Genomic DNA, 25,162 nt, shown 5'->3' with positions numbered 1-25,162 from the left:
CTCAGCCTCTGGTTTTTCAGCACTTGGGATTGGGGTTAAGCCTTTAAAAACGGCTGTCAGATTATATTTCAGTTGTTAACATCGTCAGTACACATCCCCCGCTCCTTTACCCCACAAGGATCTGGAACACAGTTATTATTGCAGCTGTTTTAATTTGATCCCATGCCCCTTTCCAGCAGGAAAACCCTCATAGAAAACCCAGATCCTCATCTTTGAGTTTCTCCTTGAGCCAGGGCAGGACTTGGAAGAGATTGACGTGAAAGTCCCGGGCGTGAGCAGGTACCTGCTGTTGCAGTCTGTGGTCTTTGCAGACATCCACTACTCCCCAGCTGATCACACCAACCTGCAGAGGTGAGGGGATGCTATGGATCATTTTGTAGAGTTTCATCCTAATGTCAGGAAGCATGGTTATCCCAAGTGCATCTGAGCTGATCCAAGGGAATGAGACTAGATATCCAGCTCAACCCTGTTCTTGCCTTGCAGGCCAGACACATAACGCTAAAGTGATCAGTTCAGAGACTAACTCTAAGGTTAGGCGGGCTCTGTCCTTCTGTTACCAGCTATGTTCAGTGAGCTTTCCTGCTTTGGGGTCCATGCTGACCATTTAGCATCTCCCCACAAATAGGAAAGGGAGTACTCACTTGAATGAAGCGACTTTTCTTGTGAATAATCAGAGGACCACCAGAGTCACCTGTAGGAGAGAAGCTTTAGGGAAAGGACAATTGGGCCTCAGGAACTTATAAGAACCAGACTCCTCTCACCTTTGCAAGTATTGGGATCAGCATAGGGATATACCCCTCCAGTGCAGAGGAACCTAGGGGTGACAACTTCTGAGATATCCTTGACTTTATCATAGCCTGGAGCATATTGAGCATCTCTCTCACAGCTGGCTTTCTAAAGGGGAGCATGGGGGAGAAAGGGATGATGAACAAAGCCGACTTAAGACAGGCCCTTAGGATTTCCCCATTCCTCACCTTATCTCCATTCTTGATGTAAACCTCCTTTCGAGTCAGCTTTTTCTCTTCCTCAGAAACGAACATTGCTTTGACATCCTTGACAGGGAGCAGCTCTTCCTCTGAACAGGTGGACAGACTGGGTTACTCCAGTTCTCCCCTCCCACCCCATTGCTTCTGTCTTAACAGATGTCCTTCAAGCCCTTCCTGAGCTAGGCATCATTTGCTCCTACTACACCTCCCCCTCACATCTCCTGGAGTCTTATCTTTGTCCCATCCCAGAATATGCCTTACTGTGTTGCTTGCAAGTGGCTGTCTGAGGGAGTCGTAAAGCTCGAGTTGTTCCCTCGGTGCAGGGCAGACAAATGGGCCTGTTACAGAGGTGAGGACAGTCAGGAGCAGCAAATGGCCTGCCCTGCACCCCTGTCCTCCAGCCCACCTTCCCCAGCCTCCTTTCCTCAGGCACCCAGATTCTCTCACCTAAGAGTCTGGCTGTACTTCAGTTTATTCTTGAGCTTGATCAAGGCAACATCATAGTCATAAAATTCAGAAATTCCTTTTTCCTTTTTCCCATTGATGTTGTAGTTGGGGTGAAATAGGACTTCTTCTATCTCCAGGTCCTGCCTCTTCCCTCCTGATGGGGGAAGAGAGGGCAGCCTCCTGACTCTGACCCAGTGTCATCCTGACTTCTGGTTTTCCCTACCCCTAACTTTTTAGAGGGAAGGGCAGAGTTCGGGGTGGCAAGGAAGTGGGAGGTATGGCCGGAGCTCAGGGCCCATCTGCTGCGTCCTTACCCACGCTGACCTTGATTGAGTGTTTTTGGTCATCCACAGTGAAACAGTGTGCCGCTGTCAGCACAAAGTACTCAGACACCACAGCCCCCATACAATTCTCATGTCCCTTCAAAGGGCGCTGGGAACAGAACAGTGAAGGGGGAAAAGCCAGTCTGATGTGCATATTTTGTTCTTCCTCTGCCCTCTTTGCCCCTTCCACCTCCCCTCCCACAAGTACCTACTAGGATATAGTACTTACAGTGACTGAGATCTTGGCATGCCATGGTTGCTTGTGGTAATCAGTACCTTTCCTGTGTTCCCAAACCATGCCACAGAGCCCCAGAGTCTGGGTTTCATCTAGCCGAAAGGAAAGTGTGCTGAAAGCTAGAGACCCTTCATCCCCAAGTGGCAGCAGCCATTTTAGAAGGAATCCCCACCCCCCACCCCGCATGTCTATGGGGAACAGAAGCCCACATAGAGAAAAAGGCTGAGAGCATTTGTTATGTTAGGAAACAAGAAAACACTGGGGTAGTGAAAGGCCTTGGGACCAAATCAGGGACCTGCTGTTTTCAGACCCACTTTTGTTGCTAGCTTTCATTCCCTTAGTATCAATTACCACATTTGTAAAATGAAGTAGAAAGTCCTGATGTTGCTGTAATTCTAAGATCAGGAAGTGGACAGTGGCAGGAAACAAGAACAGTGACATAGAGGAATGAGAAAAGGCTTCCAAGGTCTGGGAAATATCAGTTGTAGAATGCGTGTCTAGCATGTGTGAGGCCCTGGATTCTATCCCCAGAAAGGAAGGAAGGGAGGGAAGGAGGAGGAGGTAGAGGGAAATGAGCAACTTGATGAGATCTGAGTTTCCTAATATTCGTCTTATGCTTTTGTATGTTCTTACCAATCATTTGGTAGAAAACATCCTCCAGATTTTCCATGTCCTTGACTTTGAACACATGCTGCTCATTGTCCTTCTTGGAAGCCAAAGCATTGATGTTCACTTGGTCCACCAGAGGCCCGACCCCAAACACATATACGTCTAAGGAAGGAAAAGGCAGAGTAAGGGTCCAGGCCCTGAGAAAGCATGATGCTAGGTCTTTGGCAGGTCACTCACCCAAATAATCCTCCCTTGGGTTTTTGCGATCCCTGCCAATGTCCAGCAAGTCCCGGATCTCACCAATAATAGTGACTGGATCCCCACCCATGTTGTACAAGCCTGCAGAGAAGACAAGGACCATGTGGGCAGGAGAGGAAAAGAATCAAAAAACATTAATTGGGGAAGGCAGTGACAACACACATAGCTGAGTAGCAGGTTGGAGATGGGATGGAGGTGACAGATCATAGAAGGCCTTGGGGAGAAGGATCCCACCTTTAAAAGGGTCATTGGAAAACTCAACAGCCAGCTATGAGCAGTGTTCAGGACCCCAACTCAAGTGTTACATGTAGATTTGAGGGTGGGGAGTCTGGGTAGGAAAAAGGTCCCTTCTGACCATCAGTCATCAGGATGATGACGTGGCGAGTACGGTTCCAGCCTTCAGGGGGGACATCTCCTGCCCAGTTCATCATGTTGTACACTGCCTGGAGGGCCCTCTTGGTATTAGTCCCTGTCTTCAATTTGTGGTCTGTAGAAAGGGAAAAGGTCATCACCTCACCTGGTCTTCCAAGCCATCCTTGAGCCTATCACAACTGAGATCCCACATCCTTCATCTTTGTGGATTGTCATCCCTTTGACTACAAAATTGCCCTATCAGCACCCAATATGTCCCCACTAACCCCCATTACCCAGTAACCCTGCCATCCATCTTTAACTACAATGTATGGTACCTGCCCCTGCCCCCTCTACCCCTTCCCCCATAATATCTCTGAGGCTTCTGACTTCTCTGACCCCCCAGTTAACCTGAGAGCTTCCCTTTCTTAACCTCTGACCTTCGTAACTGATTTGGTTGAGTTTCTCTGTGACCCAGTCTGCATCGCTGCTCTTTTGATCAGACACTCTGATCACAACTTTGGGTTCTGTGGCATATGTCACTAGAGCATATCTTGGCCTCACCCCATAACTTGCTATCTGTGAATGAGAAGAGTAAGAGGTCATGGCATTGAAAGTACAATATTATAGTTAGAAAAATTCAGCACCTTTTTTGGGACAGAAAGACCACAGTAAGAAGCTCAGGCTGAAGTTCATGGAGGAGGCTGTGCCAAGCATTAAATTACCACTTCACCTTAAAAGGAAAGGACAGAATAGGACCTGGAGATTTTACTGGGATGCTGTGGTTCAGAGAGACAGGGAGCACAAAGGAACTTAGTCCTGGAAGGGCAGCAAGGTCCAGTCAGGATCCCCACATTCAAGGGGAAGGGGATTCCACCTTCTCAATTAAGTTGGCGAGACACCTCTTAGCCCCTGTGAAGTTGCCGGTCCCAATGCTGTCAGATCCATCCAGCACCAGGTAGATGTTCATGGAGCCTGAGGGATCCAGGACAATCTTCCGCTTCTGTTGTTCCCCTGGATGCCAGCAGAGAGACTCAGGATTCAGGATGCATGTTTCTCCTGCAACTCCCCCAATTCCCTGCTCTTCCTCCCAACTCTGCTCAAACCTGGGCTGTGCCCATCCTCAGCATCAGCTCCTTCTATGGTCTCTGTCAGGGAAGACAGGAAGGCTTCGGCCACCTCTTGAGGGGTGTCATACATGAAGGTGTCTGGGAAAGGTCAGAACTCAGGTCAAATAGCTGAAGGGTCAAGGACAGTGACCAGAAAGACAGGATGATGCCTTTCTAGGATGGGAAGGGCTTGGAAGTGAGAAAGCTCTACAGAGTTTGGAAGAAGTGAGGAGAAGCTGGGTTGAAGAGAGAAGGAGACAGTGCCTTGCTGTGGGAACATTAGGACTGGAGAGTAGGATCTGACCTGGGAGCCCAAGTCAAGACTCACCTTGGCAGGAAGGCTCTGTCCCACTCCAAGATCCACCTTCCTGGCATTTTCGCTGTTGGGAGCCACGCAGGGTAAGCCCCCGGCTGCAGTGGTAAGTGACTGTGTCTTCAAGGCGGTACTGGCTTCCCACCTTCCTTGTGCCAATGGGAATGCCCGGGTTTGGGCAGTACCCCGCTGCAGAGGCCGAGAGGGCAGGTCAGAGAACAGTTGTGATGCCTGTTCCTTGGGGATGGATGTGTAAGGGAGAGAGTGTGGTCGACAGGAGCAGGCAGGCTTCTCACCTCCATCATCGCAGATTGCTGTTTGCCCATCCCACCGGCCATTTACTTGGCAGGTGCGATTGGCAGAGCCCCGGAGAATGTATCCATGGTAGCATTGGAAAGAGATCTCATCGCTCACATTGTAATAAGAAGACCTGGGCCAGTAGTACCCATTCTCAAATTCCTGAGGTCTTGGGCAGTAAATCGCTTTGGGGAGGAGGACAAGTAAAAGTCATCAAGATAGAAGGGCTATCTTCAGGGTATCCCTCTTGCTCTCAGAGACCTTGTCACTGAGAAACAGCAAGTCCCTGGTCTGCTGGTCTGCTCCCAATTCCTGAGCATTCTCTTCACTGCCACGGCTGCCAGATACAGGGCAAATGCTTAGTGAAGGTGAGCCCCCCTGCCTCCCAGATTTTTACCTGCACCCCTAGGGCTGCCCCTTACCCTGTTTAGCCAAACCTGTTGGGCTGCTGGCCTCAACACAGCTCTAATCTCACCCAAGGGCTGCTGACCTTGGCTACCACCTGCCCCATCATCCCCTGTCTCAGCACATCCCTGTTCTCACTGCCTCTAACCTCTGCACTCTGCTTTCTTGACAATCTTTTGGTCTCGAGTCTTTAGGGAACTCCAGGACCCTGTGGATCTGCAGGTGCGTGTCTGGACAGGGTATGGGTAGAAGCCAGAGGGACATATGTACTCCAGGGTCTTGCCCTCTTGGAGAAGTTGGAAGGAGCCACCTTTGATCTCTACCCCCTCCAGAGAGCAGGAGCCTTGGGGCTGGGCCAGCAATGGAATTGTGTTCACACCTGAAAAGAAATACTGGTGAAGCTTGGCCCTACAAAGTCAAAGAAGAATGCTGGGGGCATCAGGAGGGTGGGGGTGACCCTTTCTTACCTCTGGGCAAGAGGCCCAAGACCAAAGATACCAGACAGAGGTGGGGGCTGAGATGGCACCCCATGGTGATAGAAGGCAGGAGAGAAGCGGGCGAGCTGGGGTCAGGAGGGCTTCTCCAGGTTCCTTCTGTGTGCCTGCTTGGCTCAGTGTCCAAGCTGAAACTCTAGACCTAAGTCTAGTGGCACTCCCTTCCCCACCAATCCCCAGCCTTTTATGCAATCTGTTCTGGCACCTGCAGCTTGTCCGGCCTTCCCTATACACATCACTTTCCGGGAATATTCAAGCAGGAGGGCCCCACTGAGCTGCCAATTGAAGAAACAGAAACTACACAAGCCCCACCCTTTGCTGCCCAAGGTCTGGGACTCTCCCCTTTGACACTTCATGTCAGCTTCCAGGTTCTCCCCAACAATCCCAGACCACCCTAGCTAGAGACCAGAAATAGTCCCCCAGCTGGTTCCCCTGTTGACTGTGTTATAGGGCAGAGTCCAGCTGCTGTTTGTCCAGCAGGGTCTCTGACCTTCCTGGAATCATTCTGCCCTCCCCATCCCCCAGGCAGAGGTACAGACAGATGTGGAAATCATCAATTTTTATTAATTTCATAACTGGGAAATTTCATGTGAAAGTGAAAGGAACACATTATGTTTACCAGGGGGAGGGATTTGAGCAGGAGCAGGAGGGGAGGGTGCAGCGGGCAGACACACTGGCCAGCACCCCAGGGGACCTTCCTGCTTGTGCTTGCTGTGTCTGGGCTCCTGAATTCACACAGCTAGAATTGAGGATGGGCCACAGGGTCTGAGGGTAGGTGTTCAGGGGTAGGAGATAGGAGAGAAGGCAGATCCTGGCAAGATAGCCAAGGGATTTGTGGCCATGATTAGAGGGGCAAGAAATTCAGAACACCCTCCAGATGCTGCCTCAGCCAGGGTTGTAGGCGGAAGAGGTTAATGTGGAAGTCTCGGGGTGGTGGGGCACCATGGGGAGGCTTTTTGCGGGAGTTTTTGTTGGTAGCACCAAAACAGGGGTTGTAGAGACCCCAGCTCACCAGGCCCACCTGAAAGAAAGGAAAAATGAAGTAGAAAGACGCCACAGCCCCAGCTCTGAGCCCTGACTCCCATGGTTCCTTCAGAGACCTCCCTCACCACCACCACCACCACCCCTGCCCCAGCTAGGCTGAGTTCCTGTAGCCAGCCTTGTGAGCTTCCCTGTACCCACCTGGAAAAACCTGAACCTCCGCTCAAGGAAAACTGCTCCCCCAGATTCTCCTGCCAGCAAGATGAACAAGAGACAGTGTCATCCAGGGCAGGTGCTGGCGTCCTGGCATGCATGCTGGCCACAGGGACACTGTGGCCCTTCCTTGGGAAATCCAGACATGGGGGGTGCTCACCTTTACAGGGATTGTCATCCTCCTGGGTCCCACTGCATAGAAACTGATCTGTCACCACCTCACTGACATCCGTCAAGTTGGGGAACTTTATTTTGTCTTGGGAGACTACCTTGATACAGTCTGACCTCTGCAGTAGAGGTGGAGCAGGAAGGAAGAATGAAATGAGTGGCCTAGGGACACTTGGCAGAACACTAAGCCTGGGAGGAGGGGTGACTTAAGTGAGGTGGAAAAAGCAGCCGGAGCTAGAGGAGGAAGAGCACCATTCTGTGATCTGGCTTGAGTGGGACCCCAGAACCCCACCACCACCACCTAAGACCCTCACCTCTTCCCCTGTCTTGAGGTTAATGTTCAGTTTGCTCCCATTCAAGGCCACAAAATGAGCAGGGATGCTCTGTTGGTTCAGAAGTTCTGTCTCTGCCGTCAAAGAGAAGGGGATGTTGATTGTAGGTCCCTTTACCCACCAGTCAGACTTCTGGCTTGGAGACAGAAGTCTAGTCCCTGTTAGCACCCCCAGGCTCTGGCCCCAGCTCTTTACAAACTCTAAACCTCAGCACTCACCATGGTCCTGGCAGGTACTACGTTGGGGTCTCCGCAGAGCCATGTTGGCCTCCACTGTGCAGGGAATGCAGATGGGCCTGGAGAGAAGGGTGAGTGTCACACAGCCCATCCTCAGTATCCTGGGGCTCCCCAGAGCACTCTCCCCTGCAGGGCATCCTCCTGTCCTAGGATCAAGCACCTGGCATGGGTGGACATTTTCACTTTCTGGGCCAACTTCAGCAAGGCTATGTCATCACCATAGAACTCCTGTATCCCCTGGTCCTTCTTTCCATAGACATCAAATCCCGGGGAGATCTCGACTTTCTCAATAAGGAATTCTTTGCCCCACTGGGAGTTGGGATCCCCTGGGAATGATACGGTGGATGAGGCTGAATCAGGGCTCCTGAAGGGGCCAGAGGCTGGGGACGGGTAACCAGCACTCTGGCCTTGGGGTCAGGAACTTGGTGAAGCCCCTGCCTTACCCACGTTGACCCTCCACAGGGAGCGGTCCTTAGCATTGTGGAAGCAGTGAGCTGCTGTCAGAACCCACTGGTCAGAGACAAGAGCCCCCCGACAGGCCTCGTTGTTCTTGGGCTGCAGGGAATAAGTGATATTCAGAAACTGCAGTGTCTCTGGCCTATAGCTGCTTTCACCTCCGGGATCCAAGCCCACCCCTCTTTCCTGGTACCTTAATAGTGACATGCCAAGGTGTCCTTTCCTGGTCGGAGGCATTAGCTGACATGTTCCCCACCCCACAGATGGTGTCTGTGAACTTGGAGACATCTGTAAGTGTGAGGATCAGGTTGAGAAGGAGGCAAGGGAGGGGTATTGTGCCCAGGTTCCCAATATGGGCCCCCCACTGTCTCCCCACCATTCTCCCCAACACCAGGAAGACAAAACTCACTCACCCAGCATGTGTTCAAAAGCCTGGTGTAGAGCCTGTGGGTCCTGCAGAATGAAGGCATGCCGCTCACCATCCTTTTTGGACCCCAGCTCATTCAGTTCTTTCCAGTCGACATCCAGCTTGCCCACCCCGATGGCATAGATGTCTGATGGGGAGGAGGGAAGTCACCAATCCTGTGGCTGAGGGGCTATCCCGTGAGAGAGAATGCTGGAATCTGAACTACTATGGCAACAAAGATCTACATGAGCTGTATCCAAGCCTCCCTCACCCCTGCCACCTGTCTGTTTCCTAGCACTCCCTGCCCCTCACTCTTCCAGCACAGCCTTCTTGAAGTTTCTTTAAAAAAAAAAAAAAAAAAGCTTTCTGGCTGTAGTTGGACACAATATCTTTATTTTACTTATTTTATGTGGTGCTGAGGATCAAACCCAGTGCCTTGCATGAGCATGGGTGGACATTTTCACTTTCTGGGCCAACTTCAGCAAGGCTATGTCATCACCATAGAACTCCCAGATCCCCTGGTTTTTCTTTGCCACTGAACCACAACCCCAACCCTTGAAGTTTCTTAAATCTGCAGACGCTCTCTCACCTCCAACCCTCTGCACCAGCTTCACCCCATCTGGGTCATTCTCCCCAGATGTTCTCATGGTTCACTTTCACACCTGTTTAAGTCTTAGCACAAATGTACCTTCAATGTCTAAAACTTCAATGCCCCAGACCCTCCCATTCCCTCTCTGCCTCATTCATATCATGTCATGAGTTACCTACAAGCTGCATGCTATATGGATTCCTTATTTATCCTGAGTATCACCTAATGTGGGTAGAATCATGTTCTCCAAAGGATATATTCAAGTCTTAACCCTCAGGACCCATGGATGGGGACTTAATTGGAAACAGGGTCTTATTATTTTTTCTTTTTCTTGGTACTGTTACATCCTCAGTAATTCTTTTTCTTCCTTTCTTTCTTTTTTCTTTTCTTTCTTTCTTTTCTTTTCTTTTTTTTTTTTTTTTTGAGTGTAAAGAGTAGAATTTATTCAAGTAAGAAGAGAAAGCTCTCACAGGCCAAGAGTGGACCTGATAGAGGTGGTCCAGAAAAATGGTCTTTGCAGAATTAATCAAGTTAAGATGAGATCATACTAGATTAAAGTGGGTCATAATCTAAAGTCAAGGGCAATGGATGTGTAACTGATGTGATTCTGCAATCTGTATATGGGGTAAAAATGGGAGTTCATAACCCACTTGAATCAAAGTGTGAAATATGATATATCAAGAAATTTGTAATGTTTTGAACAACCAACAATAAAAAATTTAAAAAAATAAAATAAAAAATAAAGTCAAGGGCTGTCAGTGTAGCTAAGTGGTAGGGCACCTGCTTAGCATGTATGAGGCCCTGCGTTCAATCCTGAGCAATGCCAAAAAAAATGTTTAATAAATAAAAATAATAAGGAACTTTGGAAACAAACACACAGATGGCAGGATACCATGTAATGATACAGAGATTACACAGGAAAGAAGGCTAAGTAAGGACAGAAGTAAAGATTGGGTTATGCTGCTACAAGCCAAGGAATGCCTGGGGCTGCCAGAAACTAGAAGAGGCATGCAAGGATTCTTCCCTACAGCCTTTAAAGGGAGGCTGGCCCTTGCCACACTGTGATTTCAGACTTCTGACCTCCAGAACTGTGGAAGAATAAATTTGTGTTTCAAGCCACCCAAGTTTGGGGCAGTTTGTTACAGCAGCCCTAGGAAACGAATATACGTTGTCCTCTCTGGAATGGCAGACCTGTGCAAGCAGGCATTTTTGTCTGTCGAGCACCCAGGATGGTGCCTGGCTCAGGAGAGTTTCTCAGTAAAGACTTTAAAATGAATGACTGAATGAAAGAGACTCATAAACATAGCACAGAGACAGAGCTTCAGATATAGTCTTCCTCTGGAAAAGTAGGCTGTGGGAGAAGGGACTAAAGCCATCTCTTCACATTGGAGGCCCTGGACCCACACAGCTGCCAGTTCTGGCCTAGGAGTAGGGATCCCTGGAAGAACCACCCTGTGGTGGCCCTCAGAGTCCATCTGCTTCCACTCTTTGCACCCTTTTGGTGTAAAATGATCAAGGAGCTCAGAAAGACAGAGGGAAATCTCAGAAGTAATCAGCAATGCCCAGGACAGAAGCATAGCAGAACCACAAAATGATTTCTTCAGCTCTATTCCTTCAGTTTCCTGCTTCCGTTTGTTTGCTTGCTTTCACAGTGCTGAGGATGGAACCCAGGGTCCTTGCTGTTGCTAAACAAATGTTCTACCACTGAGCTACATCCCCACTCATTTTTGTTTTTGTTGTTGTTATTTTTGTTTTGTTTTGTTTTTTAAATCACAGTACATGTCAACTTGGACTAGTCACATTTTTTTTAAATATATTTTATTTTTTTTAGTTGTAGATGGACACAATGCCTTTATTTTATCTGTTTATTTTTATGTGGCACTGAGGATCAAACCCAATGCCTCACATGTGCCAACTGAGCCACAATCCCAGCGCCCCAACCCCGTTTTTTATTTTTGTATTTTGAGACAGGGTCTTATTAAATTTTCCAGGCTGGCCTCCAACTTTCTAGTCTCCTGCCTCAACCTCCCAAGTAGCATGTGCCACTGCACACAGCTATTAAGGTGTTTTTTGAGCATCTGACTCTGGTTCAGAGGCTAAAGAGGAAGGAAATGAATTTGGAGTTTTAAAACTGGGCCAGTTTTAAGCCAAGTATGATAGCACATGCCTGTAATCCCTGCTTGGAAGGCTGAGGCAGGAGGATCACAAGTTCAAAGCCAGACTCAGTAACTTAGTGAGGCCCTAAGCAACTTAGTGAGAGCCTGTCCCTAAATAAAATATAAAAAGAGCTGGGGAAGTGGCTCAGTGGATAAGCACCCCAGTACAAAAAAAAAAAAAAAAAAAACGGGAAAAGAAAGAAAGAAACAGAAAAAAACAAAAACAAAACCAGCTGCCCTCTCTGAGTGTCTCTCTCCAAAATCTTTTTCAGGTCAAAGGTGAGTACAATTTGTGTTTACTCTGAACCTGAGAAACTTTTCCTTCATAGACTGCAATTGCTAAACCTTGGTTAGCTGTCTATATTGCTAAAAGAGAAACAGCAGGGAGAGTCTAGAGGAATCCAGGATCCTTCTTCCTGGAAAGTTTCCTGAAACTTGAGACAATGGTGATGACCACACCAATGATGACAATGGCAGTTCTCTATGCTAGGCAAAATTTGCCTGAGCGTCTTCTCTTGGCCTATGAGGGAGGTCCTAGTACTGCTCCCCTTTTACAGATGAAGAAACTGCCCACAATCCCAGCCCACCAAAAGTGAAACCAAGGTGGGGACCAGGGGCATATCACTTCCCCTCTTCCATGTGATACTCAGCTACCCTCAAACAAAACAACAGAGAGAAAACTGTGTGGCTCTGGCCCAGAGCCACTGGAACTCTGGCTGAGGATCCCATACTGTCCACAGGGCAGCACAGATTGGGTGGGTGGGTGAAGGCAGAGGCTTACCTAGATAGTCATTCCTGTTCTGTTTGATATCCACAATCTCTTTGATGTTGTCAATTGCTGGCTTGGGAGAACCACCCATGTTGGACTTTCCTAGAACAGAGAAGGGAAAGAATTGTCCATCTGCGTGGGTTTCTGAATCCTCTGGAGCCCCAGAAGCATGAAGAAGCATTCAGCCTGGAAACCTTAACAAAGCCATTTCAAAATATTTTGTTTCCTGAAATTGTCTACATTCTAGGCACTGGGCCAGGAGCTTCATATACTCTTTCTCATTTAATTCTCATGAAACCCCAGGAAGTATGGATATCCTTATTTCATAGATGAGAAAACCAAGTCCTGGAGGGGCTATGTAATTTGGACAAAATCAAGATGTAAATGACAGGGCTGGGATTGTGGCTCAGTGGTAGACAACCTGCCTTGCACGGGTGAGGCACTGGGTTTGATCCTCAGCACCACATAAAAGTAAATAAATAAAATAAAAATAAAGGTATTGTGTCCTACAACTATAATATATATATTATATATATTCTAGGTTCAATACCCAGCAGCAGCAACAACAATTTAATAAAGTATATATATAAATGGCAGAGGCCAGATCCAATACAGACAGCTCCTCGTGTTCAAGAACCACATCTCCACCATTGAGCACCAGGTTACCTCCAGGTGGTAACATGAACTGACATGTTCTAATCATAGAATGCTTTTATACATACTACTCAAGTTTCTGTCCAAAAAAATTATGTAAGGAAAGGAGAGTAGTTATCATTATCCTCATTGTTGTTACAATCATCATCAATAACACTATTTTGGGGCTGGGGTTGTGGCTCAATGGTAGAGCGCTCACCTAGCATGCGTGAGGCCCTGGGTTCGAACCTCAACACCACATAAAAATAAATAAACAAAATAAACATGTACAACTAAATTAAAAAAAATATTTTAAAAAATAACACTATTTCTATCTTATAGATAAGAAACTGAGGCTCATTATAGTTTCAGCAGCACATATATTAAAATCAGAATGAAGCCAGGCATGGTGGCACATGCCTGTAACCCCAGCAGCTCAGGAGGCGGAGGTAAGAGGATCACAAGTTTGAGGCCAGCCTCAGAAATTTAGCAAGACTCTAAGCAACTTAGAAAGACCCTGTCTCAAAATAAAAAATTAGAATGTCTGGGGATGTGGCTCAGTGGTTAAGCACCCCTGGCTTCAAACCCTGGTACCAAAAAGAAAAAAAAAATCAGGATGATAACAAAGATTATCATGACCCCTGAACAAGGATTGCATGAAAATTTACAAAACATTACATTGGTTCAACTGCATTGTGGTTCAACTTGTCCCCTCAAAACACTTTTACTATGGAAAGTACTAAAAAAAAAAGGAAAGGAAAGAAACTGAGGTCTGAAGTGGCCAAGGGGGGAACAGAATGCAAAAGGTCTTCTGACCCTACATTGATGCCCCTTTCACTATTCCAGACCCCCTCACAAAGATGGCAGTACCCACCATCTGTCAGAATGATGATGGCGTGTCTGATTTCCTTCCAGGCGGATGTTACTATGCCAAGACGTTGCATTTGGTTATTCATCATGATGTAGACACTATTTAGAGCTTCATAGATATTGGTCCCAGTTCCATTCTCATGATCTGGAACATGCCAAAATGAAAGACTGTCTTAGAAACTTCCCACCTCCACCTGGGAGTGAGGAATCACTCTTTCACAACCACCGGAAATGTAAGTTATCAATAGGCTTTGATAAACTCAGAACTTTAATGATTTGACATCATTGCCTGTTCAAATGTTCAGTCTTTCTACCTAGAATGCTCACTGCATCCAAGACCACTGTAAGGTTCCAAGATTCAGGGATGGAGTTTCCAAAGAACTTGGATTGTTTGATCATTTTTTTTTTACACAGCGTGCGGGTGGATAATGATGGGAGACTGCCGTGCTGAGCTATGAAATTCAACCACACAGCATGGCCCTCTAGAAGGAGTTGAAAACCAATATCTGCACCATTCGTTTAGATTAACAGCACTTCAGGGTAAGCCATGAGCCAGGGGAAGCTGGGACTCCTCCACCGTGACCCTGGACTTGGAAGATACCCCAGAGCCTTAGGACTCCAGGGCCCCAAGAGACCTCACTCTCCAGACTCTACCTACAGGTACTGACCTTCCTCTCTGGCAGCCCTCATTTGATGACAGCCATACCTTTATAGTTGGCATTTTGCAGACTGTAGAGCACTTCGGTCACATCCCTGGATTTGTCACTCAAGATAGACATGATGGTTTTGGGCCGTGAGGCAAATGTGATGATGGCAACGCTGACATTGACCTCGAAGCTGAAGAGCTGAGGAGGGCAGGTGAGAGGAGGAATGAGAAGTCCGGAAACCAAAGGGGACACAGTAAGAGAATAAGAAAGAGGCCCTCGCAGAGGCAGAGAACCTGCACCGAGACTGAGCAAGCAACTGCAGCTAGGAAGAAGCCAGGAAAACAACATTTGCTGAGCATCTATTCTCTTTAACATACTCGCTCCTCATCTCATCCTCACATCAAATCAGTGAGGGACCTGATGCTCCCTATTTCATAGATTAGGAAACGGAGGCTTATTATCTCGTCCTGGATCACACTACTAATAAGAGGTGGCATTAGGATTGGAGTCTGGCCAGGCATAGTGATGCCCTCCTGTAATCCCAATGACTCAGGAGGCTGAGGCAGGAGGATCACAAGTTTGAGGTCAGTTTCAACAATTTAGCAAGACCCTCAGCAACTTAGTGAGACCCTGTTTCAAAATAAAAAATAAAAAGGACTGGGGATATATCCCAGTACCAGGGTTCAATCCCCAGTACCAAAAAAAAATTTTTTTTTCATTAAAAAATAAAGGATTTTGCTCTGCCAGTGCAACTCTGAGGTCATTTCTCTAACTGGTACATTTTATCGCCTCACCATTTAATTATATACTTTAAGTCCTAAGAGAAACTCTACAGAAGATATAAAGAAACCCTCTTTAAAACATGGCTGGGGTGTGCAGGTAAGTGTGCTTAGCCCTAGATTCAATCCCCAGCAGCAGCAACAACAATTTAATAAAGTCAAAAATGTAGCTAAGGGCTGGGGTTGTGGTTTAGTGGTAGAGCACTTGCCTCACATGTGTGGGGCACTGGATTTGATCCTCAGCACCACATAAAAGCAAATAAGTAAAATAAAGGTATTGTGTCCATCTACAACTAAAAAAAAAAATAGATAGTAAAAAATGTAGCTGAAAGCGAAAAACCACCTATTTACATGAATTACTGTGAAAAGCATAATTACAAAAGAAAGGGCTGGCAAGGAACCAAAGAACTGAAACCAGTGGCATCCGAACTCTTTTGGTGATGCTTCCTGTCAGCAAAAACATTTTGGAGGCCAGGCACGAGATGCATGCCTGCAATCCCCGTGGCTCAGAAGGCTGAGGCAGGAAGACTAAGAGTTCAAAGCCAGCCTCAGAAAAAGTGAGGCACTAAGCAACTCAGTGAGTCCCAGTCTCTAAATAAAATACAAAATAGGGTTGAGGATGTGGCTCAGTGGTTGAGTGCCCCTGAGTTCAATCTCTGGTACCAAAAAAAAATAAAAAATAAAAACATTTTGGACACATACCTCAATACAGGTGTATATATTTATGATTATGTGTGTGGGGGGGTGGAATCCTGGGGATTGAACCAGAGGCATTCTACCACTAAGCTACATCCCTTGTTTTGTTTTGAGAAAGAGTCTTGCTAAATTGCCCAGGCTGGCCTTGAACTCACAATCATCCTGCCTCAGCTTCTTGAGTAGCAGGATTACAAGCCATTGGGCCCATTTATAAATTATAAAGGATTGAACTATTCAAATACACACATTTTTAAAACTGCACAAAATATTGAAGTTTTAAAAGAAAATTATTAAATATCATTAATTTAATTAAGATTATTCAACAGAGACATCAGTAATTTTCTGCCTCACCCCCATGGATTATTATGTTACCCCTCTGTGGATACCACTGCTCTAGATAATGAATTTCTGGGGAGAAGACCTCACAGCCTTGTTCATCTTTGTTATCCCCCAGCATCCAACATGGTGCCTGACCCATAGTAAGTGCCCCAAAGGGATTTGTGGAGTTTTAAAAATGATCATGTGAATTGAATTTATGATTCCTGCATGGCATGAATATAATCTTGGAGGACATCTAGAAGGAGGTGGGCTGTGAGAGAGGCTCTGAGCACAGGAAGAAGACCGAGAGAGCCAAGAAGGACTTCTCAGCCTGTAAACTCCTAATTCCTGACCCTGTCCACCATGAGGAAAGCACTCTTCTTGAAGATCTCAAAGTCATCTTTCGACACACTCTGAGAGGCATCCAGGAGCAGGTAGAAGTTCAGGTGACCAGAGCGCTGGATCTGGATTTTACGGCCCAGGTTTTCTGGAGAAATGTGCAAGGGGAGATTCAGTTGCGCACTCCTTCCTGTGCTCTTGGTGAGGGAGTCCAGCCTCCCTGCCTCCCCTTCAGTCACTGAGTCACAGGAGGCTTCCCTCCCCGACCTGTTCCACCCAGGAACATCCCCTGCTACCCCGTCCTCAAAACACTCACCCTTCTTCTTCTGGGTGGGATTGGTGGCTCCAAGCACATGGGACAAGGAGATGGACAGGGCAGGGGCCACATCCTCAGGAAAGTCATAAGAGTAGGGTTCTGTGGGAAGAACCACCTGGAGGTCAGCCAAGGGGTGTCAGAAGTCTCAGGAGGGGCCAGGGGGGTCAGGAGTCCCAGGAGGGCAGCATGGCTACTCACGACGGCAGATGGGCTCTGTCCCACTCCAGACCCCATTGCCCAGGCACTCCCTCTCTGATGACCCTGTCAGCACCAGATTTGAGGAGCAGCGATAGCTGACCTTGTCCCCAAGGCCAAAGCGGGAGCCCGTCCGCACTGCGCCCACTGAAATGCCTGGGTTGGGGCAGTGGCCAGCTGCAAGTGAATAAAAAAGACAGAGATGAGCAAGCCACCAACCCCTCCCTCCAGGCTCCTCTATAGACCTTCGGAGCTGCAAGGGTCCCTTGGGAGAAAACAGAACTGTGAGACCAGGGTGAGTTTGAAGAACATTAAGTAGGGTGAAGGGTTTAGAATTTGGCAACCTCAGTTGCCAGCTGGAGCATCCTAGTTCCAACCCAGGCCTCACCTGTGTCTACCCAGAACCCCAGAGAAGATGTAGTGTGAGGACAGCTGCTTGCCCAGCATGTGTGAGGCCACTGGGTTTACTCCCCAGAACCTAAGGACATTTTTAAATAAATTAAATTTATATTTGAATAAGTGTTTGGGGCCGAGCATGATGGGGCACACCTGTAATCCCAGTGGCTCTGGAGGCTGAGGCAGGAGGATCGTGAGTTCAAAGCTAGCCTCAGCAACTTAGCAAGGTTCTAAGTAACTCAGTGAGGCCATGTTTCTAAATAAAATACAAAAAATAGGTGGGGGTGTGGCCAGTGGTTAAGTACTCCTGGATTTACTCCCTAGTACCAAAAAAAAAAAAAAAAAAAAAAAGCCTATTTGGGGAAAATTCCAGGGCAGGGCAGAAGTAGGGAGCCATCAGCTGAGCCACTGGGTGTGGGTATAGTCCTGCTGCCTGGTAGGCGTTGTCTTCTGTGTTATAGAAAGCCACAGGCAGCTGTGACTCAGAGTAATCCTGGAAGTCCTACTTCTGCCAAGCAGAGCCACTCACTATTCACAGGGGCAGTAAGAGCCATGACAAAAGTATATGTGGTGGGGGACTGGGGTTGCAGCTCAGTGGTAGAGCACTTGCCTAGCATGTGTGAGACACTGGGTTTGATTCTCAGCACCACATATAAATAAATAAATAATAAAGGCCCATCGACAACTTAAAAAAAAATATATGTGGTGAGGCTGGGGGGGTTGAGGCTCACTCGTAGAGTGCTTGCCTTGCATGCATGGGGCACTGGGTTCAATCCTCAGCACCACATAAATAAATAAAATAAAGGTATTGTGACCTACAACTAAAAAAAAAAAAGTGTATGTGGTGTTTATCAAGTTCCAGCTATTCTAGGTCTTAATAATATTAACTCATTTAACTCACATGGAAATCCCATGAGATCAGTACTCTTACTACTGCCATTTGATAGATGTGAAAACTGAGGCATGAAGAGGTTATATAACCTGCCCAAAGACTGTTAAGATCTAGGCTTGGAATATCCTAATCTGGCTCTGGGCAAGGCACTTAAGCACAATACTTAACTCTCTCCAATCATGTTTTCCGGGCAATACTTCCTGGGGCCCAAATACTAAGTGTTGCCTTCAGGCATGTAGAAAAGATGGACAGAGTATGTGGAGCCATTGTGTTGGAGCTGAAGTTTAGTACCAACTTCCAAGGGCCAGGCACCCTGCAGACCAGTGATGGGTGACCTGTGGATCTCAACTTACCCAATTCCAGGAATATTCTTCGGTCTAGAACACCAGGCCCCTGTCCCCAACAGAGGTTCCCTGGGCACATCTGGCCTCCACAAACTCCCCCTCCCTGTCAGACTACTCACCCCCATTGTCACACACAGCCGTCTCTCCATCCCACATGCCATTGGGACGACAGTGCCGCACAGGTGAGCCCCGCAGTGTGAAGCCGTCCTCACATATGAAACTCAGGTTGCCACCCACAGGGTGGGACCCCAGCCGTGGAGTGTACACACCATTCTCAAAGGTAACAGGGGCTGGACAGCGAACAGCTGGAGGGAGAGAAGTGGAGGAGACAGGGGTGGATGGCTGACACCTGGGCTGGACATCAAGTGAGTGATATTCTTCTGGGACACAGAAGAATGATCAACTGGTTGTCAAAACACTGAAAGAGTTGAACATGATCAATCCCAGCAACTGGAGAGACTGAAGCAGGAGGCCAGCCTCGATAACTTAGCAAGACCCTGTCTCAAGATAAAAGATAAAAGGGGCTGGGATGCAGTTCAGTGATGGAGTGCTCCTGGGTTGAATTCCCAGTATCACTTCCCCTTCCTCTCTCTTCTCTCTTCTCTCTTCTCTCTTCTCTCTTCTCTCTTCTCTCTTCTCTCTCTCTCTCTCTCTCTCTCTCATACACACACACACACACACACACGTTTTTTTGAGAAAGTAGGTTGACAGAGATGAAATTACTTTTTAAGATAACTGGTTGAATACTGACAATTTTACACAGTACAACTTAATTGATTGATAGTTACTTCCCTCAGCCCACTGTGGGTCATGGTCACTCCGGCCCCTTTCCTGGGATTCTCAGATGTCAGGAGATCCTGGGACCATTCAGCAGCCATTCAGAATGGTCACGACCACAAATCAATTGTACATAAAAAGTCATCCCTATCTTTGGTACCCCACAATCTCCATTAAAACCTGTCCTGAATTCCTTACTGTGGATAATTGACATTTTCCAAGTATTTTGGAGGGCCCTCTGCAAGAGCCGCCTGGCCAGCCCTCTACACCGCCTAATCAGGGTCAGCCTATCCTGAGCAACTCATAAATAGAAGTTCTGGGCTGGCCCTTGGCCAGGGCATGCTGGGCAAAGCCCAGGGGGAGCCTCACATCTGCAGACAGCCTTAGTGAGCCGGGTAGATCTTGGGAATCCTGGTGTCTGCCACCGTCCACTGCTCTTGCACAGTCGTGATGCAGGGACTGGGTAACTGCCCTGGGGGCAGGAGTAGGTAAGGAGGCTCCCGGGTGCCCAGCCATGGCTGAGGGTGAAAGTGCCACCAGAGATGTTCACGTTCTGAGGACAGGAAGGAACGGTAGCTGCCAGGCCTGTGGGTGTGGAAACACACAGACAATGAGAGGGGAAAGAAGAAAAGCACAGATGAGAAAAGGGAAACAAAAGACCATCCCTTTCATAGTGGGACTGGTCTCAGCCTGGGGAGACTGGCCTTTCCTGCAGAGCCCACCATCTCCCTCCCCTGCCTCCTACCTGGGCCCAGGAGCAGCAGATAAAGGAGAGCCATCTGTGGGTCCATAGTGTCCACCCCAGGGCAAGGAGAGCCAAGCCAGAAGAGGGAAAAGGTCATCTGACTTCCCGCAAACCAAAGCTGGCTGTTTCATTTACTGACAGAAAATGAAAGCTAGGGAGTGGCAAGGGGGGTGGCCTCCTGTTAGAAAACACTAAGCAGGGGTTGGGGACTGGGTTGAGAGGCAAAATCTTTGCCCTGTTTCCCTAATTCTGATATATCCGTAGTCAGTAGATCACCACCACAGACTTTGCATACTGATCTCAAGTGCCATGTGCCACACACACACCCACACACACCCATACACACACATGCATGCAGGAACACAGGCATGCACACACAAATGCACAAACACACACACACGTGCACTTACACACGTGTGCTCATTTGCACTTGCTCTCACATAACTAGTCTAAAGCACACAAACCCACAAACCATCCAAGATATTGCCAAATATGTTTTTGAAGCAAAGTTTTCGTTTTCTTTTCGGGTTTGCCAAGTGCATTTTATTTCCTGGGAGCCTGAGAGAGTGTGATCTTCTTGAATATAAACTTGCAAAGGATTGAGACTGATTTTCTTAGACTTCTTTTTTTTTATTTTTATTTTTTTAAGTTGGAGATAGACACAATCCCTTCATTTTATTTATTTATTTTTATGTGGTGCTGAGGATGGAACCCAGGGCCTCACACATGCAAGGCAAGTGCTCTACCACTGAGCCACAACTCCAGCCCTTCTTAGACTTCTTAATAGGAAAATTCACAATCCTTTTCTTTCCTGCAACCCTTCCCAAGAGAGAATCTAGGGAGAAAAATAGAATTAGCATTTGTTTGTGAAGACAGGAAAAATGTTTAGAATATTTTTACAGAAAGCCCAGTAGAAAAATTCCCCACTTGCAAAATAAATAAATTTGGAGTTGGTTACTTGAAGTATTAAAAGCATTTGGCTGGGATTATGGCTCAGCGGTAGAGCACTCACCTAGCTCATGTGGGGCCCTGGGTTCAATCCTCAGCACCACATAAAAATAAAAAAATTTTAAAAAGGTATTGTGTCGGACTACAACTGAAAAAATAAATATTTTTAAAAAAAGCATTTGGGGCTTAGGATGTGCCTTTCAATCATAACCTGCACTTGTATAAAATGAAGGAAGTAAAGAAATTTTAAGCCTGTGTGTTAGGCTCCCTGCCCCACAGTAGTCTCTCTTTAATACTTTTTGGAATATCAAATAAATATGGGATATAAATAAATAAGATCAATAAAAATTAAGATGAAATCTTTCTGAAATGATCATTCACATTTGCAAAAACTCTTTTGATTTATGAATAAATATATTTATAATCTGACCCACAGCGGGCTGAGGGAAGTAACTATCAATCAATTAAGTTGTACTGTGTAAAATTGTCAGTATTCAACCATTATTTAAAAAAGTAATTTCATCTCTGTCAACACACATACACAAAGTGGGACTCACAATGGACAAGACTGAGTGCAAGAAAACCATGACAGCCCAGGTGTCAAGGGTCCCCTCGCTGCTGATGTGGCAGAGCTGCTGGTGCTTCCCCCAGCCCCAGGATCTGTTCTCTCCCCTACAGTGGAAGATGATTAAGAGGACACACAGTCACCCAGCTGAAGACCATTCCCCAGCCTTCCTTGCAACCAGAGGTCAGACGACTCGGTTCCGGCCAATAGGATGTGAGTAGGGAACTGATGCTGTAACTTTCAACTTAGGCCCCTAAATTAAAGAGGAGCATGTCCTTCCATTCCCATGGGCTAGAACATAAATTTAGTAGAGAGCTGTCACCACCGTGAGGATGAGGGCAATGTCCTGGGGATGGAAGAGCAAACAGAGAAGGCTGCACCCCCCCCCCATGGTGTTGGTGTCAGATGAGCCCTGCCCACCTGCTACAAGAGGAAAATAAACTATCTTAAGGGTGGTGGTATTTAGAGATGTTCACAGATATTGTGGTTTTGTCTCCTTCTGGTCACCTGGTGGGACTGAATTTCCCCATCCATTTACTGAAATGTGAGTAGCATTGATGTGTGTCACACCCAGGCAGGCATTCTAAAAGCCAAAGCAATCTTCTTTCTTCTGTATGGCAACGTTTGATACAATGACCGTTCCATCAGCCTAGATCTCTAGGTGACAGCAAAAGCCTAACCACATACGACCTACAGAGGATACACCATATGAGCAAAAATACACCTGTGTTATTTTAGTTATTTAGTTATTATGTTATTTTTGTGTTACTAGAAGTCATATGACAATATTTCTGCCACATTCTATCAGTCAAAGCACTTCACATGGCCAGCTCAGATTTAAGGGTACAGGAATAGACTTTACCTCTTGATGGAAGGAGTGGCAAAGACACATTGCAGGGAGCACGCACACCAGAATAGAAGAGATTTGCGGTCATATTTTGCTAACTACTATGGCATCAAATACTTTGGTATTTTTTGTCACCAAAGCAAAATAAATCCTAACCTGGTTGAATGGTGAAGCCACTGAATTTTGTGAGTGCCTTGTTAAGCCACCAAGCTCCTGTCAAATCACTTTCATAGGAAGAGTCTTTCTTTAATGAATTTCGCCCAATATTTATTGAGTTAAATCAACTTGGCAGGGTGTGGCAGAATCCATTCTTTTCTTCTTTAAGTAATGAATGCCCAGTTTTCACCACATCTATAAAGTATGTTTTCAAGAAGAGAAGCATATGCTTCTCAATTTTCTTCCTCCCTTCCCACTAGGTGGAATGAGGAGAGAATGGTGGAAATTGCAGCAGTCACCCAATCACAAGATGGAAGTCACATGTCGATGATGACAAAGCAACAAAGTTAAAGAAGTCCTGTTCCCAAACCTGTAGGGCTGTCAGGACTGTAGGCTGTCTTGTACTGCGTATGCTCAGACCACTTAACGCCCGGCTACTCTACCTTTGGCATAGCAACAAGTCTGTAACTAACAACACACCTAGCCAGAAATCAAATGGGAGCCAAAGGCAACACTCAGGAACTGTAAATAAAGAAAAAACCTAAATATACCAGAGAGGCTTTCTTCTCTCCAATAAAAGATCCTCAGCATAAGCAGCCAAGGGTGATAGTTGATGGGGATCCTGAATGGCATGACAGTTGTATGTCACCCTCACTCAGGACTTAGATCCGTTCCATCTTATGGTTCTTCCATTGGGAATTGTTCCTGTCCGTGTGGTTGAAACAGGATCTCCATCAAGTCTGCATTCCAGTCCAATGAGGGAGGAAATAGGGGGCAAGTCGTGTCATGAAAATTCCACCTAACTATTCCACTCACATTCCATCAGCAAAAATGCAGTTATATAGAAGGCTGGGAAATGAGGCCTCTATTTTGTCTACCATGTGTGCAGCTGGAATTCTAATGCTATGCCAGAAGAAGATGGATTTGGGGAAAGAAAGTGCAATGTGCCAGAGGAGGCCGACATTGATGGGAAGCACTGCACAGTGGGGACACTTCGTATAGTGGCAAGTCAAGATGAACAAGACAGACTGGGTCACAGAGTTGGTCAGCTGCTCCAGGTCTCCGAGAAGCCCACCCAATTCAATGTGGCAGGACCATGACCTGAGTGACTTTGGGGCCAAAGGCACCATCTTTATTCCCCTCTATGCTCCTGAGTAGATTTTTAGAAGGTCCCCATTGGGTGAAGGTGATGGTGGCTTGTCCACTTCTTACATCATACAAAACCTGACAAGTGCAACTTGGGCTTTTCACTCCAGATGGAAGGAAGGAGGTGAATAATGCCAGATTCTTTCGTCTTGTTCAAATTTCTTTTTATGAATTCAAGGTTTCTAATGTCTGCTTCCAGGGGGCCAATTTCTTAAAATATTTTTTAGTTGTAGATGGACACAATACTTTTATTTATTTATCTTTATGTGGTGCTGAGATGGAACCCAGTGCCTCTCCCATGCTAGGGGAGAGTTCTACCACTGAGCCACAACCCCAGGCCCGAGGGGGCCAATTTTAAAGAGAAGAAATCAATTCCCCAATTTCTACACCTCATCCCCTACTCACAGGTAAAAAGTGGAAATAGTGATGTGATGACCTCTCAGTCTGATTCCTACTCTTCTGAAGCACTCCATATCTTGCAGCTAAAAATTTCACTGGAAAAATGGCAGATAGCATGGGCCAAGCCTACCATAGTCACCACGGCCTATGCCTTCTACAATCTGGACACCTGGATATAAACTTTGCTAACATTCTTTGATCTGCCACCCCTCATTTTTCTATGGTAACTGTAGGCCTGATCCCTAAACCCATATCAACCCCTAATTTTGTAAAGTAGGCTGACCTGGCCTGGGTCACAGTCATACTGTGTGATTTTTAGCTAGGAAGTCAGTATTGTTTAACAAGCCTCTTTGTGGTTATACTAGATCCATAATCGCCCCAACTCGGGCCTTATCACCGGGTGTTTCACTGGTTTCCAACAGCAGCATCTCTTTGCCCAAGAGATTTTGTTTTTGTCAGTTTTTTTTGTGTGAGTGTGTGTGTGTGTGTGTGTTCTGCCCTACAGTGTACAGAAAACTGGAAACACCAGAGAATCAAGGTCCCTGAACCAATGAGTGAACTAGCACATAAATACCCCCCTTCCTTACCCACCACCATGGGATAATCCTGATTTGCATGTTCTGCACCACTCCAGGGTTCCTCAGCAGATTAACCTCCACTCACCCCGCCTTGGCAGAGTCCTTGATAATACACCCTTTGTTGACTACTTTCCTTCTCTGACCTGCTTTCCTACTTCCCTACCCACATTTCCTGAGATCACCTTCCAAACACACTATTCGAATGGTTGTCTCAGAGTTTGTATCTACTTCGGGGGAAAAGGACTTCATATTTATGGCAGCTGCTCCGTGCCAAATACTGTTCTAAACCCTTTCCATGTAAGCACTCACTTAATCCTTGCAACAAATGAGGTTCTGTTCATCACTCCTACTTTACAGATGAGGAAACTAAGTTGCATAAAGGTTAAGTGAGGAGCTTCAGGTTCACATAGGCACTAAGTGGCAGAGTTTGTGGCTCCAGAGTC

General features: G+C 46.8%; 2 protein-coding genes across 2 annotated transcripts; both read right to left on the bottom strand.

The window, feature by feature from the left end:
- Positions 1-132: 132 nt before the first annotated feature.
- Positions 133-6,000, bottom strand: Cfb (complement factor B). The gene is made up of 18 exons (XM_046467819.2): positions 5,801-6,000; positions 5,482-5,712; positions 4,928-5,113; positions 4,647-4,820; positions 4,316-4,417; positions 4,087-4,223; positions 3,650-3,788; positions 3,214-3,345; positions 2,838-2,939; positions 2,625-2,762; positions 1,986-2,083; positions 1,748-1,865; positions 1,434-1,587; positions 1,248-1,324; positions 975-1,075; positions 762-894; positions 642-691; positions 133-343 (listed from the first exon to the last, which is right to left on the bottom strand). Exons 1-18 carry the CDS (start codon positions 5,862-5,864, stop codon positions 188-190), a joined length of 2,292 nt encoding a protein of 763 aa, XP_046323775.1. The 5' UTR covers positions 5,865-6,000; the 3' UTR covers positions 133-187.
- Positions 6,001-6,371: 371 nt separating this feature from the next.
- Positions 6,372-20,230, bottom strand: C2 (complement C2). The gene is made up of 18 exons (XM_046467818.2): positions 20,081-20,230; positions 19,705-19,920; positions 18,678-18,863; positions 16,930-17,103; positions 16,732-16,830; positions 16,430-16,563; positions 14,343-14,481; positions 13,641-13,781; positions 12,146-12,235; positions 8,627-8,767; positions 8,407-8,501; positions 8,201-8,312; positions 7,918-8,083; positions 7,740-7,816; positions 7,504-7,595; positions 7,182-7,308; positions 7,010-7,059; positions 6,372-6,848 (listed from the first exon to the last, which is right to left on the bottom strand). The coding sequence occupies exons 1-18, from the start codon at positions 20,175-20,177 to the stop codon at positions 6,672-6,674; spliced, it is 2,313 nt and encodes a 770-aa protein (XP_046323774.1). The 5' UTR covers positions 20,178-20,230; the 3' UTR covers positions 6,372-6,671.
- Positions 20,231-25,162: the final 4,932 nt, after the last annotated feature.

The sequence above is a fragment of the Marmota monax genome, unplaced genomic scaffold, assembly GCF_021218885.2.
Source record: "Marmota monax isolate L192 unplaced genomic scaffold, Marmota_monax_Labrador192_F-V1.1 WCK01_AAM20220418_F8-fsc00404, whole genome shotgun sequence".
Lineage (NCBI taxonomy): Eukaryota > Metazoa > Chordata > Mammalia > Rodentia > Sciuridae > Marmota > Marmota monax.
This window is presented reverse-complemented; position numbering and strand designations above follow the sequence as displayed.